The sequence below is a fragment of the Pholis gunnellus genome (assembly GCF_910591455.1).
Source record: "Pholis gunnellus genome assembly, chromosome: 8".
In the NCBI taxonomy this organism is placed as follows: Eukaryota; Metazoa; Chordata; class Actinopteri; order Perciformes; family Pholidae; genus Pholis; species Pholis gunnellus.
In genome coordinates, this window is record NC_136534.1 from 20051414 (window position 1) to 20069377 (window position 17964).

Sequence of the window (17964 nt, forward strand, 5' to 3'; positions counted from 1 at the left end):
ACAGTTGAAGAGGGTAAATCGACATTTAATTATCTGTCTGCCCACAAAAGCTGCATGGGCATTGTAGTCCTGATGTAATGGAGTTGCCACAAACCCTGCCGTGGCAGCAATGTATACAAACAGCAGCTGTATGACATTGAATCTGGTTGCATAAGGTATGTTCTGTTCCATACTCGTCCTGACAGCGGACGTGTATTTGGAACTGCAGCTTTTTTTGAAATGTTTGAATTCTATGAAGACACAAAGCCTTCGCAAAAGAAAGAAACATGAAATAGACATCTCAGGTGGGCTTAAGTCCTCTCACAATGAATACCCAAATATTGATTATTTATTCTCAAACATCAAGCTTCTATGCCTTCAAACCGATTGTTGATTCGTCACTCTCTTTTCTTCCAAGAGATCAATACAACTCCCTCATAGTTTGAAAAGTTGACTCTGTGGCTTTTTGATGAAACAATCATCTTTTCTTTTAACAAAGCTAAAGCCACACCATCAAAAACAGTGAATCCAATCAAGAAGACTTGGGGGGGAAAAAAGCATTTACTTTATAACCACGCAGACTTAGACTTGGAAATGAGTTCCTATTGACCCATTGTTGAGGGGAGATGTTCGATCTTCAGCATTATGTTCAGTCTGGTGGAGTTCTTTATGTTTCTCTTAAAGAGAAAAGCTAAATCAATGGTGAAAATGTTTCATATTATTCATTTTTTGAGGCTCAATCGAAGTGCAGCAATTTTTCCAAATAATTATGAACAATCTAACAACTTGGATTGCACATCTTCTCCAGCCAATCATAGGTGTATAAGCAAGCAGTGAAAGCCGCTGTGTGGGAAATTGATTGTCCTCTTTCGCCACTCTCACAATCTTCAAAAACTAAACAAAATGTGCTGATCAATCCAGTCAACTAAGTACACCTGTTGTCAATATCTCTAGCTTCACAATGGGGACTTGATGTTTCTGAAGCCATTAGTAATGACCAACTTGCCAGACGAGACATTGATCGCTGGCCAGTTGTAAAATGCAACAGCAATCATTTCACAGGAGAAAAGTAGAGCCGACGGTGCTGTCGTGTATGGTGACCTGCTTAAAATTGTCAACTTGAATTTCTTTTTCATTTACTCAAGTAGAGACTGGCGTTAATTATTTCAGCAGGGGTTTGATGTTGTTATACTAGACCTCAGTGTCCTTCAGAGTCACTTTTACCCTTTATTTTGCTTCAACATTGCCTTGCACAGAAATCCTATAAAGAACATTTTACCAAAATAATACCATTTTAGATATCAATGACAAATCTATTCAACCATCAGTCTTGTGGCCGACAAAGAGACATCTCTCTAAACTTAAATACCTGTTTGAGGCCTGTAATAATCTCACAACCTTTCAGATCTATCTTGTAACCCCTATATTAGGAATCAAACTACCGCACTGTAGATAAAGCAGTAACAATACCTCCACCTCAACTGGTACAAAAGTAAAGTACACATTATTGCGTCAGTGATAATGATAATAATCTATTTATGTGTTGTATAAAGATACACTCATCGGGGACACTTATTCTGCAAAATGAGTACTTTATATTGATACTTTATGTGCATTTAGCTGATTTCTGTAATAGGTAGGATTTTGAATACAGGACTTTTATTTTCAGACTTTGTGGGCAACATAGCATAAGTGATGTGGATGTGCGACGCCAGCACTGCTCTGGTCTCCTCTAATAATCCTCCTGGCTCCACTCCCTCTCACTGCTAAATTGCATTTCAAGTTCTTGTAATGGCAGGTGTTTTTGTAACATATAGGCACTGCTTACAATGACGAGGTGACAGGGAGACAAAAACGATGGCTACATAAAGATTTAATGCCAACTGCTGTAAGAAACACAAACAATGCAAATCCAGTTTGCTTCAACAGCTATTCCAAATGTAGAGAATCTAACTGCGATACTACATCTTGTGCTTCCCGTCTCCTCTCTTTGTGTCACAGCGCGGGAACTCTCCTGCTCCGGGGTCTGACTCCCTCCAGTTATCAGCCCAGGTGATTGAGAGCACAGACCGCCATCTCTCTATAGAGGGCACCCACAGACCCAGAATGTCTTGTTTGCGAGAGCTGTGTACATTTTGTATTTGAAAGAGCAGCAAGTCAATGAATCTCGATAATGCGAGAGCCGGGCCACATAACTCACGTTGATAGTCCTTACATTGTGCCAAGAGGCGATAAATCTGCTCTGGGAGACATGAATATGCAGTGGCAGTCAGTCTGGCTTGTTCTTGCTTGCATGCCCCCTGATGCACAGTTTATTCCACTACCCCATTCCAAACAGAAAAATAAAACCAATGAGCCACAGCACCATCTCATCAACAGTGTTCTATTAAGCACAAAGAAATGTAGCAGCGCATTGTCAGAATATGCTTAAAAACGGCAAATCATTAGTGTAAAAAATGCAATCTATGGTGTTGGTTTATTAGTAATATAGAATATCTCCTATTGTTATCATTATTTGTGATGTCAAATGGGTTTAGATTTTTCCCAGAAATCTATCTATCCATCTATCCATCTTCCTATCTGCATATTAAAAATGTTCTTTATCTAAAAGGTGATTAAGCAACCAGAAAATATTTTTTAAAGGGCTTTCAGCTTTCTAAAGTTGATTTCAGCATGTTTTAGTTTTAGTTATCTGTTTTAGGAAAAATGCATAGTTCACTTACTGTAATCTGTGCCATAAACAGGTAATTCAATACTTTCAGCCGGGCTTTTCCTCCTCCACTGCAGTAGTGAGAGAGGTATGAGTAGCACTCACTGTGTCATTGTATATATAACCTGCAGCTTGTATTTGAGGGCTATTTGTAAAGCATGAAAAATGGACAGCCAGATAGGCAGAAAACAGTTATGGGGGTTTAATGTAGTCATTGACACAGACTGAATGTCTCAAATAACAGCGATAAGAAGCCTGCTTTGTCAATGTCCCAATCCTCAGCTGACACTTATTTCCCTCATGCAAATAATTCATCACATTCACAATACAGGCGGGGGTTTCCTACTTGCTTGCTTGAGGCAAAGAAAATCCATCTCAGAGCAGTAAATAAGAAATAAATCTGCATCTCTAGAGAACACAAAACCCTAAATATCATAATATCAAATGTATAATGTAGAACATACATCTATATAATGTATACCATGTTGCAAGTGTATACAACAACTGTAAAAGTAGAAGACCAGGTCATTATTCGGATCCATCTCACCTCCATAAAATACTTCTTGGACATAGTTGACAAGTATGCGTAACGACGCGTGCCTCTAGTGGCACCGTGGAAGGAGGGTCGTCAGACGCACGCAGATGCACGGCTTTCTGCACTGCCTTTCCATCCAGCACAAACTAGAAGGCTTTTTTTAAATGAACACTGTGCAACAAAGAGCCTTTTTGTACAGATTTGGACGTTCTTCAATAGCGAGCCTCGTGCCATCACCGTGCGCAACTGGAGAGGAGCGTCGCGGAGCGGCTTTTCCACCATCTCAAAGTACATCTGTGTTAACAGTTTTCATCACTGGAATGGGAGACTGGAGTGATTAAACTGCAGAAAGCTATATTTGAACGTCTGAAGTGCGTTCATATTCCTCAGCACTCATCGTTCGACGCTTTTCTCTGTTTGTCTTGTCGGGCGACAGAATCGTACGAGGCGACCCAAAGTTCCGCAGGCGCAGTTCTCCTCCTCCACAGCGTTGCGGGAGTCCGGCTCGGCTGTTGCCGTGGTACTTGCCAGTAGACAGATAGCATCGGCGGAAGGAGGGGATACAGAGACTCCTGCAGGGTAATTGTAGCAGCCTGCGTTCGCAGGTGTATCACTGATCCGCCTGTGAGGGGCTGGGGGGCTTCATCCTGATCGAGCCGCTCTCAGACTTGTGAGTAACAGAAAAAAAGAAAGAAAGAAAAAAACCCTGAAGAATGTTGCACCAAGTACAATGAGCGCAAATTCATCGAAGACACCAAAATCCATATATGCTCCGTCGAATTCAGTTTTGATGAGCAATTCTGAGTCGGAATTTTAAAAAGTGGATCTCGCGACTTTACAACCATGCGAAATACTTGGCTGTCTCCCCGGAGTGCGATTTTGGAATACTGGACATTGCTGATTGCATGTCTCTTTTGGATTCACTACTCTAACGGGATGCCTCATGTTATTCGAATAGGTAAGTGTTCCACATTTATACACACACACGCGCACACACGCGCATGTTTCTGTTCTTGAAAGTTGCCCCTTTATTCCGCTCATTTTAGTGCGGGTCCTCATTCGTGAGGTCATACCGGCAGCGGGTGTTTTTTTGGGGGGAGTAAAGCTTAAACGAGCAGTTCGCCTTAGTCGGGTCGTTTCATTTGACTTAAACGAGGAGCAGCCAGCATGCAACAAGAGAGCAGTGCATTATGGCTGACTATTGCCTGTAAAATTGAGGATGCCTTCTCCACTCAGAGACCACGCCATGAAATATTGTGGGTTAGTGTGACCTCTGTGCACTCTGCTTTGTCTGTTTTCTGCAGCCAGCATGTTGAGTCACCAGCTAAATTCAGGATCATTGCCATGCCTTCTGGGAGTAATGTTTAGCTTTTAAGAAGTCTGTTCAATTAACAAATATCACATTAAGGAATACACCATGCGAAAGTTTCAAACAATTTTACAATTTATTCAGGGGAGTGGAGTGCAATCTAATCTTATTTTATATTATATGATCTTGTCACTGCAAACAAAACAAAGTGGTCACACAGTGTACAAAAAAAAACCAATCTGTTCAAAGTTGCATTGCATTGCACCGTTAAATCCTGAGTCCTCCCTCCGGTTCTTTCACACACACAAAAAGAAGAAGCAGGGTCTGTGCTGGTGTTGTCTTTTTCCAATCACTCACTGACGAACAATGTGAGAATTGTCATTTGGAGGCTGGCGATGCGATGAAACATTTTGCGCCGCCAAGAGACATGGAGCAGAATGAAGATCAATAAGGTTTTTGTCACAAGGCAAATCGTTTTTGACATTTGGCGGAGTGCCATGCAGGACAATTACTCAAAATGGCATTGGCCCACATTAACATACCACTACAACAGCCGGGGTACAGACAGGGAGTGAGTGCTGCTTAATGGCATGGAGCTCTTTGTCTTCGAGTTGTAAATGACGGGTGAGAGTGGATGAATGTTAAAAAATTGCATATTCTATATTCCAGTGCTCTAAGAGAGGCGGATGGCCTTTCCAAATCAGTAGTCTCTTGTGTGACATATGTGCAAATCACCAACATCCCACTCTGATTTTGTAATACCATTCCTGTCAAGCTCCGCGTGTGGTCATTGAGCTACATTTATTCAAAGGAAAGTTATTAGACTTTAACAGGATGACGTATCGCTATATCTATGAGCTGGAGTGAATGTTGTCCAGCCTTCTGTATATTTTATACAAATTCAAAAAAAAAAGCAATTCAGCAGAAACACGCAGAATAAAGTGGAAGACTGTAGAATAATGTTTAGTGCTAGGCGTCATATGCCGCTGTCAGGCAGGCCCAGGACGTCCCTGTGATTGACTGCTGCACTCTGAAGAGCCATGACTTCTGTGACATCGCTGTGCATGGACTTTGGTGATGTCTTAGAAGCCGCATAAATCCTTAAAGCTCTCTCTCTACTGATCTGAACTGAAATCGTTTGGTCAAAAGGACATTTCTTTCCTTTTTTTCTCCTTTTTCTTTTTGACAGTGGCAGCAGCTCAAATGAAAACCTGAAATAGAGTTGACAGGCTTTGTTTTTAAAAATGTCAAAGTGCTGAGACAAATTTACCTTGAAATGTGCTACAGTCGCACTATTGCTTTTTATAGAATCTATCAATGCTTGCGGTGCAGGAGCAGTTTGTTTTTTTGTGTTCCTAAGATTGTATTTTGACAAGGTTGCTGAATTTGCCTCAATGCCAAAGAAAAAAAAACACATCTAATTCAGAAGGCTTACGTCTTCATATGAATCTTTTGAAGCTCAGTGTTTACGTAAACTTCCATGTGTGCATCCATTTCATTTTGTCCACTCAAAAATAGGAATTCATCTGTTCATCTGTTTTAAGAGGGGATACGCTTTGGGGTGTTCATCAGATAAGCTATATGTGTATTATTGCAGCAATACTGTCGTATTTTCTCAGAGAGGACGTTAGTATTCACAGTCTGTTGATTCGTTTTGGGATGAACGTTTTTTTGAGTGTGTGTGTGTGTGTGTAGTGCCCCCCTTTTTTGTTGTAGTTTGGTTCTTGGTGTGCTAGTGTGTGTGCGCTCTGTGTCGCAGCCACCCCGCTAAAACCAACAGAGGGCTCTCTTATAGTCGCCGCACGGTGGCCAACGTCGCTCCTCAGCACTGGTTACCAACGCAAACAAACCAGTGAAAATCATCGAGGTGGGAGGTGGTATTTGAGCACGGGCGCTCTCTGTCTGTGCTGTGACTGCTCTTGGTTAGGTGGCCTGTGCAGTTCTCCAAGTACGCCATCTGGGTAATGGTGGGCATCCAAGGTAGAGTTGTTGCCATTGATTTTAGTGCTTTTACAGTGCACTGCTCTAAGTTGAGGCCAGATGGTCGCTCCGTCTTGTTCTGCAGCTTCTATTTGTTGGAGGGAATAAAAGACTGCTCCTCCAGTATTTGTCCACTTACACGCTGTGCTTCTCTTTAGACTCCCTCCGTCTGCCTTTCGTAATTCTTTCCCCCCCCCCCCCCTGAAATGTTGTGCAACCTCTCGTCTCATCTAGGAACCATTTCAGTGGATAATGCAATGTTGGTATAATGAAGAAGAAACTGCTGGAGGATGTCATTTTTCTCTCAGAAGGTAGCATGTGTCTGGAGATAATTTGTATGTTTGCCAACAAGGAAATAAGACTCAGTACACCGATGATTTCATTGAATATGATGGTGGCTTTTTTTGTGCTTTGTTCTGTGACCCCAGCGAGCAGCATTCAATCTGCACAATTAATTATAATCCGTAATACATTGCGTGCTTCTCCATCAAATAGGGATTGCACAATTTTGATCACATGCAAATGCATCCATCTTTTGTTAAAGCTTGCAGTAATAACAGATTATTATACATTGTCTCTTTCATCTGTGGATTGAAGAAACTAATTCATCATTTGGTGTCTCTTTTCTCTCTCAGTGAGGTTATTCACTGCCTGACAGGGATTTATTGTATAATCAATTACTTTATCTACCTAATACTCAAAGCACTTAATCAGTGCCAGTTAATCAATCTCCCTCATGATTTCATGTTGATTTCATTTCCTTTGCTCCTCGCTCTGCCCCTACAACACCTGGTCACATGCATTTTTCATTTAGCCTCCCTAAAATGCTTTGGGCAGCCATGACTGCAGACTTAATTATTGTGTGTGAAACAGCCTGAACATTTAAATGTAAGCTGACAAATGTGCAGCACTTGAAGCTGTATGCAGTGTGACCACTCATAAGCTTCAGTGGGATAAATCGGGTCTGTGGTCACCACTTTGGTTGAAGTCTGCAAACACAGAGCCACTTCAGAGGTTTGTCTTTATCCCCGCACCAGCAGCAGAGAGAGACTGAGTAGTTTTCATGTGATTAACTCTTTAAGCGAGCTATAGAGAGTGCACTCTCTACTTGCATGCTCCCCGAGATCCCTACTCCCCGGCCCGGGGTTTTTTTTTCTCGCAAATGTCTCATCTGAAATTACTCAGACATATTTCAAGAGACTGCGAAAAGCTGTAATGGTACTTTGCATTTCTACTTTTAACAAAGTGAAACCCAAAGGGCAGCTTGTTTTGAGAATTACCCACACGAGGATGGTATGGCTGGCAAAAAGAGGGAAGAGGAGGACAGTGAAATGAAATAAAAAAGTGTTTTGGTGATGAAGAAGGACAATGAGGAGATGTTGCATCAAAAGTTGTATCAAATAAAGATGGCCATCAGCTGCTGAGTGAAAATGAATATTTCATTTTCATCTAAATTTAATCTCTCCCTAGACAGAGAGAGGAAGCAGGGAGAAGCCTGCTGGTGGAGGCTTGGGGCTGGGGAGTTGTCGTGGTGAATATGAACAAAGGCTGTTAGAGGTCACAGAAGAATTGGATACAGGGGGAAGCTTCTTTGATGTGTAATTCCATTATCTGTTAGCGAAAGCAGAGATTGAAGGGGGAAGAATACAACGGTTGTTTTACCTGCGCTTACACACTCCCCCTTCATCCACTCGTATAAACATCAACTGCAGAGAAAAAAGCAGCGGCCTGTTTTCTACTACTCCAATCTCGGGCATGTGTATCTCACCTTCCACACACACACACACACACACACACACACGTACTATATAGAGCCATACTCCATCCACAACATTTTCCAAAACATATGTCTGGTCTCACTGGGCCTCTTGTACACAATCCAATTCTATTCTCTCTGTCAGCACACTCGCGGCTCGTCATTAGCTTCAATCTCGCTGATGAGAAACGGCAGATGTTCGCTTTTTTGAGCAGAGGGCCCGTCTCTGAACGTCTTCTGTGCTCGCCTGTGATCCGGTTTAGACGCACTAGAAAGGGACATTCTACTTCCACAAACAAATATGTGCTCCAGGCGTGCTTATAGTCTGTCTTTTCTGAAGCGCAGAGCCTGTTTTTAAGTCGGTAAGTCCAAGTCGAACTGCACCAAATGAACAGTGTGTTTATGTTTAAGACAAGGTGAAATAAATGCGTAATGCTCTGAAAATCTGCTCATAATGTTTCTGATCACTAACACTAGCAAGACTTGACAGCATCAAGGAAGTGCAGGTACTTAGCTTCTTGTTCAGTCACACATAATAATGATCATCCAATAATCCCAGCCACTAGGGGCTAATAGAGCGGATCTACCAACCAGTAAGATAATCCTGTGACACAGCAGGGCCCCTTCTAGCCCCAGCTAGTTTAGCCTAGCCGCTGCTAACACACCAGATGGTGTTTTCATATCGTACTACAAAGTGGGTGCTCTGCAGTGAGGCCTGCTCCAAACATATGCTTCTGATGCCTATTGACATAAATAAGGTGCTGAATTCCTTATGGCAATACATTTAATCTTTTTATTCAGGAAAAAAATTAGGAAATCACTGCTGTCATAAGGATTGGTAGATGCTATTTTGCAGGCAATATTTACTTTGCCGTCATTCGTAACCATTCGGGGATTGTACAGAAGCTCAAGGGTCATCTTACCCAAATCACAACAAAACTCATTTAGCTGTAGCGCTAGGCTAAGTGCATGGCTAAGCCATGAGGATAGTTTTGGTGTCACATGCTTTGGTCGCCACTGAAATTACTACTTCTCCCCTAGTACAATGCAAGTCAATGGAATTTTGTTTGTTGGGCTTACAGCATTTAGAAACTAAATTTACACTATTTTAATTTTACTGTAGATAATCTACATAACCCACTTGAAACAGTTGCCATTGGGACTATTTATGAGGTAGAAAAAAATCTCAATGAAACTTGTTTAAAACTTGAATATCCAGCATAACCTGCACATAGTTTGTGGAAAAACACAACTGTAATTCATTTCTTTAAACTAGGGATGCGCAGATCCAACTTGTTCTGTCCCGATACCTGGGTATCGGCTGTTACAGAGTACCGACCAGATACCAGTGTTTAATTAATGTATGCCTCACTGTGTGGACATGACTGGGATCTTTTATCTGTCGGGCAATATCAGACTTGACTTAAACATTTAAATTTTTTAAGACAAAATGTAACAAATACATAGATTATTCATTGTTGTATTAATTTATTCATAACATAATAAGCAACTTAGTATAACAATTGAAGTGTAACTAAGATGTTACTGTTCAATACAGAAAACAATTGATCAAACCATAACATTTTATCAGATATAATGTATATAGTATGTAAACATTGAATTGATACCCGAACAGGATTATTGAGTCCGTATCGGATTCGGTATCAGTGAATCACTACTAAATGTATGTTTTTAATGCTGTGGGCACTAAGAACAAAACCTCCTTTGTTTTAAAATATGGAGGCAGAAATCTCACAGACAGATGATATTCATACAGCACTTTTTGAAAATATGAAGTGAACAAAGTGCTTCAAAACATACCAAAAATTACAATATACAAAATAATAAGAACATAAAATCAATGCAGAAAAAGTAAGGATTAAAATACCAAAGGGAAGGAAAGCAAACTAGAATACATGAAACAGAACTTTAATTAAGAGCCAAGAAACGACAAAAATAAGAGTCCTCTGAAAAGCCTCTGAGTGACAGAATATCTTATGATGTGATAGAATAAAACAAAACGTATCTTTATAGCCCAATAACATTAAAGGTAAGGTATAATTTCTAATTTGGGTGAAGCAACCTATGGAAACGTCCATCAGAAACAACAGCCTGATTGATTTGGTCCACAATCGGCCTGAGTCCCCCTGCAGGCCCCTTAGGGACTCAACGTCATTATAGCAGGACGTGTGCTTTTTGGATTTGACAGTGTTTTGAAATTCATGGCATGTCAATGTTGGCCATTTCCCTGTGAATGTTTCTGTACCAAGGCAATGAATCAAATTTCATGCTCTAGCCATTTGTCTTTATTATGTGCCCTTGTCCTTTCTATTTGACTCTGCCAATCTGAGCCGTCCTCGGGGCTCTGCTGGAAAAGTCAAATAACATCAAAACAGTTTGAACAAAGCTTGATCGCGAGGCATTTCGCTCTCAGGGCCAAGCTAGCAATATAACATAGTTAATTAGAATGATCTTGTTGGAGGTAATTTGGTGAGTTTCCATCTTTCTTTTTTTTCTTTTTGTACATTTCAGCATGGGGAGCAATTTGTCTACACTTTTTCAGACGCACTGTATTTGTTGGCAATCTGCACACACACACACACACACACACACACAGCGGCATGGGCACATAAGGTACAGCAGCAGAAGAGACGGAGGGAGGGTGGTTACAAAGATGAAGCTAGGGGACTCTTATTTAGCTTGTTAATTAGCTTGAACCTTTTGATCCCAATTTTAAAACCCGCCACGTTGCAATGCTGGCCGCCTTTTGTGTGTTGCCCCAAGCCAGATAAAACTAAGCTTTATTCCTGTGCCTTTCAAACACCATTGCATTCACCGGAGCAGTATTAGCTTTGCTTTTCCTCCCCCCGCGTTAGCGGCATCCTTATCTATTCCCAGACGCTCTTGTGTAAACTTGGTCACCTCTGACACCTGAGTTACATGCTGTTACTCACCTGCATTACAATAACAAGACCTTTTCTTTGCGCTGCTTTAAAGCAATCAGGAATTGACAGTGGAGGTATCAGCCGCAATGCACTGGTTTAAATCCTATTTAACTTAGGCTAAGGACAATGAATGGACTATGACACTGTTTCATTCTGCCCTTTTAATCAAGCTCTCATTGTTATAAATGTCAGGTCTTGGCTGTGTGATTCCCTCAAATTGCTGTTCCATGACTGTAGGGAGATGTGTGTGCATGAGTGTGTGTTTAGGAGAGAGAGGGAGTGTGAGTATGTGCATGACAAGGGGATGTATAAGGGGAACTGGCATAGAATCCCTGGAGCGTAGGGGTAGAGCAGGAGTTACTAATCAACTGTGAGAGAGTGGGCTAGAGAAGACTCACCCTCTATTTTCCCCCCAGAGAGAGAGATAGAAGCAACAGATAAGACAAACCTCTTCAGGCCAACACCACTACAAATGAATGGCTATCACCAAAAATATCAGGGGGGAAACAGAGATATTTCCTCCGCATTCTACCTCACGCGTCTTTTTTTCTTCTCCCCGTCTCTTTTTATCCCGGCAGTAACAAATGCGAGGACGACCGCAGAAAGTGCATACGACTCGGCGGTTACCTCTCTAGCCCCTGTGCTCATCCCTCCACTGATGGATAGCCAGGAGGTTCAAAGCCAATGTCAATTAAGTTAACACAGCCAATACCCAGAAGATTTCACTCAGCACTCGCGCTGCGTGTGTGCAGGCAAGACAATGTGGGATGGGCTCTCCTGTCTCAGCGAATGTTTTACCGGCTGCGGATCTACTGTCCAGGTTGCCCCCGGAGAGCAGTGTGGTTAACCGCAAAATGTTCCCCTGTGACTCGTCTGAAGACGGCTTGTCTGCATGTGACCAACCCCAGATATATGGAAAAGGACAGAGATCATTATTGACAAGGAGGAGAAGAAGAGAGGAGATTCTGGGCAGTTTGTCTTGCGGTACATTTTAGTAAAACTATAAGGGATGTCTGTACGAATGCGGGCCTTTAATGTAAAGCCAGAACAAGTATAGTAACTTAACTGTCCTGCAGATTTTCACTCCTTCAGATAAGGTTTGAGAATTAGAGATGGCTGTCATGGTAACCAAGTAGAAAGTGATTGGTGGAGATTATAGCGTGTGATTAGACTCTCATCTAAGCGGCAGGTATTTTTTATTTTTTTTTGTCAAATCAATTTTCTATCACAGAGAGTTAATGAAAAATTCAGCTTCTGATTGTTTTGTTCCTAAATCACGTTTTACAGTCTCAGGTGCTTCTGTTTCTTCACTTCCAGCCTCAATTTATACTTTGGTAAATTGGTTCAGTAAATGTATTATAGCTCACAAGCAATCATTATAATGTATTACTTATAATGTATTACATATATATATATATATATATGTAATACATTATAGAGCAAAAACACATTGTCTAACCACAATGTGTTTTTGTTTACCTCGTCAAAAATTTGAAAACAGAAAATCCCCCCCCACACACACACACATTAACGTTAACACTTTAACTCCTCAACCCCAGAGTTTTTACTCATCCAGAGCAAGAGAAATAAAGGAGAATTAATTTTGTGAAAGCTGGCTAATTTCTGTATAAAACTTGGCAAAATATGAGCGATGCTCCTAATTGCTTTTCACCAAGAGTGAAAATAATACCATGAAATCATTCTGCACCAAAATAGGATGCAATCAGCAAGTATTATCTGGTGTGATGAGAAGGATCAGTTGAAGTAATGCTGCAATAATCATATGCAAATTTAATGAGACATCTGCAGTGTATTAGGCTGACTATTTTCTTTGGTAAAGCAAACACTGCAGGTCCTTCTTGCCTTCCATTTTAGTCAAATATGCCATCAAAATAAGACCATAAATATAATCTCTGGTCTTCAAAACACAGTAACAATATTTAACTGCGGTATTTTCAACATGCAGATGATTTAACGTCTGTATCAGTAAACTGTTATAGGATATGTAGCAAAATCTGAGCTTCATCTCTTGTGATATATGCTAAATATAATTTTATGTCTCACAGAAAATGTAAAAGCTCTCTGTAAGCCAAAACAAGGAAAAGAAAAAGCTCTTCACTGTAATTACATGTCTAGACTTACAAATCTATTAAGAAAATTTAGAGCGCAACACAGTTTAGAAATGTCAATATTCTAAATGTCTTGAAAGGTCAAATAGAAATGTCAAAAGCTGTATGTAAGTGGAAGCAAGGTTTCTAATGGTGGCAAAAAAGGACCTCTATAACTATCATCAAGCTATTACTGTGAAATACATTTCTACACTACGTATATGATGCACATTTCATTTCCAATCCAATTTACAGTACACATGTCCTTCTGTTTTCATTTCAACAACAAAATTGCTGTTCGTGCTTTTTGCTCTTGACTTTCCTTTTTGAGTGCATTTTCCATTTCACCAAGGAGCTTTTGTTAGCCTGATTGGTGCTTGGAGAAATTTACAACCATCAGAACATTGACCACATTTAAAATAATTGGCATCACGCTGGCATCACAGAATTAATGCTCAGTTAATGTCCTGCTCAGCCTCCCTCTGCACTGTTCACATATGGATCGGCTGTCTGCCAGAGGGGTAATTACTTCAAATGTGGTTAGGACCATTCCTATTGTAGAACTGCTGGAGAACAGGCTACAATATACAGCATAACAATGAGCAATCTCTTAATGAAGCGATTTAAAATAGGGCAAAATTATTAGTCAGTCAACAGAAAAAGTATTTTTTTAGTCATTAATTCAGTAAAAATAGAGTTGTTTGCTATGTCATTCACATTATCATGAATTGAATACTTATTTGGCTATTGGTCACTCCACTAAACATCTTACAGCTATTTTAGAATTTTATACATGACATATAATATGAATAAATATAGAATTAAATGAATTTAATTAATTGTCCAAACAAATCTAAAGCTGAAAGAACTACTTTTCAAGCAAACATACCCAATGTCCCCTTTTTTTGACATTTCATAGACCAAACAATCAAGGAAATAATAGGCACATGAATCAATGATTAAAATACTCATTAGCTGCAGCCCAAAAGAAACATGTTCAGCAATGATGAAGCTAATTGTTTACTTGCGGCCCTAATGCAAAATTAGATAATAAGTAGACGGTAAGTTTGATACAGATTCCAGCACAAAGCCTTGGAAATGTCTCAATAGAGAGTATTATATTGTAAGACTTCAACATGCCCCTTTGTTAGATGAGCATGTGTCTTTTGCACCCAGCATGGTGGAGATTTAACCACACAAAAAGGAGGGATGGCTTCAAAAAGGGAGGGATATGATCTTCTTTTCCTCTATCAGGGCCTTCAGGAGGCCAAGTGACAATCAGCAGGGTTTGTCAGCTGGATTTCGAGTCTGTAATGATGGTGTGTGTGTATGTGCTTTTCTGAGTGGAGCCTATTAGTGCAGTGGGGCCTCTTCAGCCACTGTCAAACTTAAAACAGAGGACAGGAGGAGGTATTACCTCTAATTACGTGCTGTGATGCATCTGTGAAGTCTGAGCACTATTGAGCTTCCGGGCTGGCAGACTTTTGTCTGTTTATGAATTCATTTTTGTTTCACATTATACGTATCTTGGTGACAGAAAAGCCATTTCTTGTCTCCTTCCTCTATTACCCATCTTCCTTTCCTTGAAAAAAGAAATAACCATTTATTTGAAGTCCTGTTCTTTTAGGAGGGTAAAAGATAAGCTTTTGTTTGGGTTTCATTCACTTTCTCTTCCTCCTTTCTAACCACACAGAAGATGTGGCTCTAACATATGCTCATTGTGTTAATCCCTTGCCAGGTTAAAATTAAAACTCCCCTTTCTCACCTTCCTTGACCCGTACCCCTTCTGTCTCCTCAACGCACTGTATTACAAGACTTACATTTCAATTTGCATGCCCAATCACAGGGATCTTCAGTGCTGCTGGTTGGAAAGCAATTGCGCCTCATTCAATCTGTTCCCCTCATGTTTCCAATCCATTTATGCTTATTTAAAGATATTAAATGGCTTGAATTAACTGCATGCAGAACCAAAAGTTTTTTCTCTCTTTTTCTTTCCTTTCTTTTCGTCTTTTTTCACACTTCATTTGATTGCACCCCCACCAGCGATCTTTGCCTCCATCCAGTGCTTCCCTGGTCATTGATTTGAGAGACGAATGTGGGAGGTGGCAATAACAGCACATGGAAATGGGCTGGTGATTGCCTTCCTCCCCGCATGGTGATGGAGGGCTTGAGTGATCGTTCCCCTGAAGCCCCTCCTTGGTGGTTGATTAGCTGTGAAGTCCTGGAGCTCTGGAGTGACACACTGGCTCATCAGACCCCGCTCAGCCTGTCAGGGACCCCTGATTGGATGGTGCTTCATAATTGTCCCCTATTCTGTGTAAGGGTCCGGTGTGCTGCCATCTCATCTTTGTGTCAGAGAATGCGCCACGCTATGCTTGAATTTTCCTGTTGCTTTCCAGAAGGTACACACTTAAAATTTTGCCATATGAAAAGGATGCTTCCTAGAAATTTCATCCATTGGGAAGATTCGATTTACTAACAGGAGACAACACGGTAATGCTCTTCCATACATTCTATGCACAGTATTCATTCAACTGCCTTTAAAACATACCATCTCTTTGAGGCCTAAAATTGTCTCACAATGTACAAAGAATAGGAAATGAAACGATCCATTACAAATGATGGTCAAAGGAATGCTGTGTTGCAATAATGCATATTGAATTGTGACATTTATTTCAAGAAGTGCTTCTTCTTCCTCCCTCTCCTTGCCAGCACCAGCAACTACAAATGGGCAGGGTGTAATGTATTTTTTTTTAGTAAGGCAATTGGAAAAGAATTGCCATCGTGGCATTTATAATCATTGAATTGGTCTACATGATTGAAAGTTAAAGAAGTCAGAACGGAGAACTCTGAGGGCTCAGGCCCAGGTTATTGATTCCCATAGCTTATGTGGGTAAAATGCCCAAGGTGGAGCTCATCAAATCATAGTCTTAATTATTTTATGTTCTGGCATCAGCCTCTGAGGACACTTGAATTTCTTGAGGTTTCTTAAAGACTTGTGCCCATGCCATTGCGATCAATCCGTGACAACTTGGCTGATATTAGCTTTAAACATGTCTTTCGACCCTGCACTGGACATCTGTGGGTTAGGACTCCAAATGTGTGAATTGATTCAAGGATTCAAAAGTTCACAAGTTTTCACACATAACCAAACTTACAGCTTTGCTCAAAGATTAGAGTGAAAAAACAAATATATACATTCATATTAAGATACGAATTCAAGATAAAAAACATAAATACATGGACAAATGTAGACGTCATAATTTTAAGGCAAAGTAAACAATAACATTTTGGTACACACTCGACTGCAAATATGCAAATGTGCGGGGCAGTGTGCAGGAGTCACCAAGGATATTGTGCGAGACCGAAGGCCGAAGATATAGAGGGCAGAGTTGACCATCCCAAAAGCCTGAGGGAAGAGGATTTTCTGAGTGTAGAAGCTGTCGTATACTGTGTGTAAACCCTGCAGAGTGGGGGAGTGGAGATGGTATGCTTGGCTGAGTGACTCTGTGTAAGGCTTCATGGTCCCGAGCAGAGCAGATCCCATACCAGTTGGTAATGACCCTTGCTTTCCACAGCACAAGATTAGAAGGTCTTCTAGACCCCAGAGAAACTTTAAAGGGGTTGCCTTTCTTGCCAAAATGTTGCTGTATGTGGACAATGTCAGAATCTCGATGATGTGGACCCCAAAATGTAAAGTTTCTCGGCTGCTAACTCCAACAACAATCAACTAGCTCCTTGATTTTGCTGACTTTTAGTAAGATGCTGTCGGCCATACTGACAGGTTCTGCCACCACGTCCAGGTAGGCCTTCTCCTTATTGTTGGTTATCATCATCAGAAAGCTTGACGATGGAGTTGGAGCTGTTCCTGACCACACAGTCGATAATGTATAGGGAGTGCAGTAGGGGCTTAATTACACTATGTTGAGGATGAGGGGTTTAGAAGATTGACTGCCCACCCCGATTACCGAAGTTCTGGCAGTTGGGAAGTACAGGATCCAAGCACAAAGGGAGGTGCGTAGTCCCATTTCCATCAATGTGCCATTATCCAATATGAGTCATAGTATGTTTTAGTGTCTAGTGATGCAAAATACTGGAATAGAAAGACACGTGTCTTGTCTAAGAGTAACGGTCCTTCTTTCTACGTCTGTTGAAATGCCCATCAGGTCTGACATGTCCACACACGACTGTAAGGCTTTTCCACTCACCAGATAGTTGAGATGACCTGCAGTCACTTAGCTCAGCAGCTGTTTTTTTTTCATTCATCCATGACACATGAAATGACATCTCTCCTCCGTTTTGTGCTCCTGGAAGCCATTCCCCCATGTTCAAGACACCGCCGGCACCAATGGAGTAAAACTTCAAATGTAAAATACGAGCTCCGTGTTTTGTGGAATAGCTTGCCCGCATCTGTGATGTGTGCAATTGCATTTAACTGCATGCCAGCTTTTATCATATTTTCTACCAAAGAAGTGGTGACTGCAGCCACAGGCTTTATCATGTTCAGACTTTTTACTCACCAAATAGGCTTTTTCCTGTTGTCAAGCTTTGGCTAAAATCACTCGCTAGCGTTGTTGGTGCGTTTCCTTTTATTTATTATTCTAATTTCCCTCATGCCAAAAAGGAAAATGATGGTCTTCGA

At 40.9% G+C, this 17964-nt stretch overlaps 1 protein-coding gene across 1 annotated transcript in view; it reads left to right on the forward strand.

Annotated features, from left to right (window-relative positions):
- Nucleotides 1–4067: 4067 nt before the first annotated feature.
- The window catches only part of grik3 (glutamate ionotropic receptor kainate type subunit 3), a gene marked incomplete at both ends in the record, with an annotated part of 87359 nt that continues 73462 nt past the window's right edge, over nucleotides 4068–17964 (forward strand). Inside the window, one exon of the mRNA XM_079164285.1 lies at nucleotides 4068–4182. Coding sequence (XP_079020411.1) covers nucleotides 4068–4182 — 115 coding nt within the window. The remainder of the gene's footprint in view (nucleotides 4183–17964) is intronic.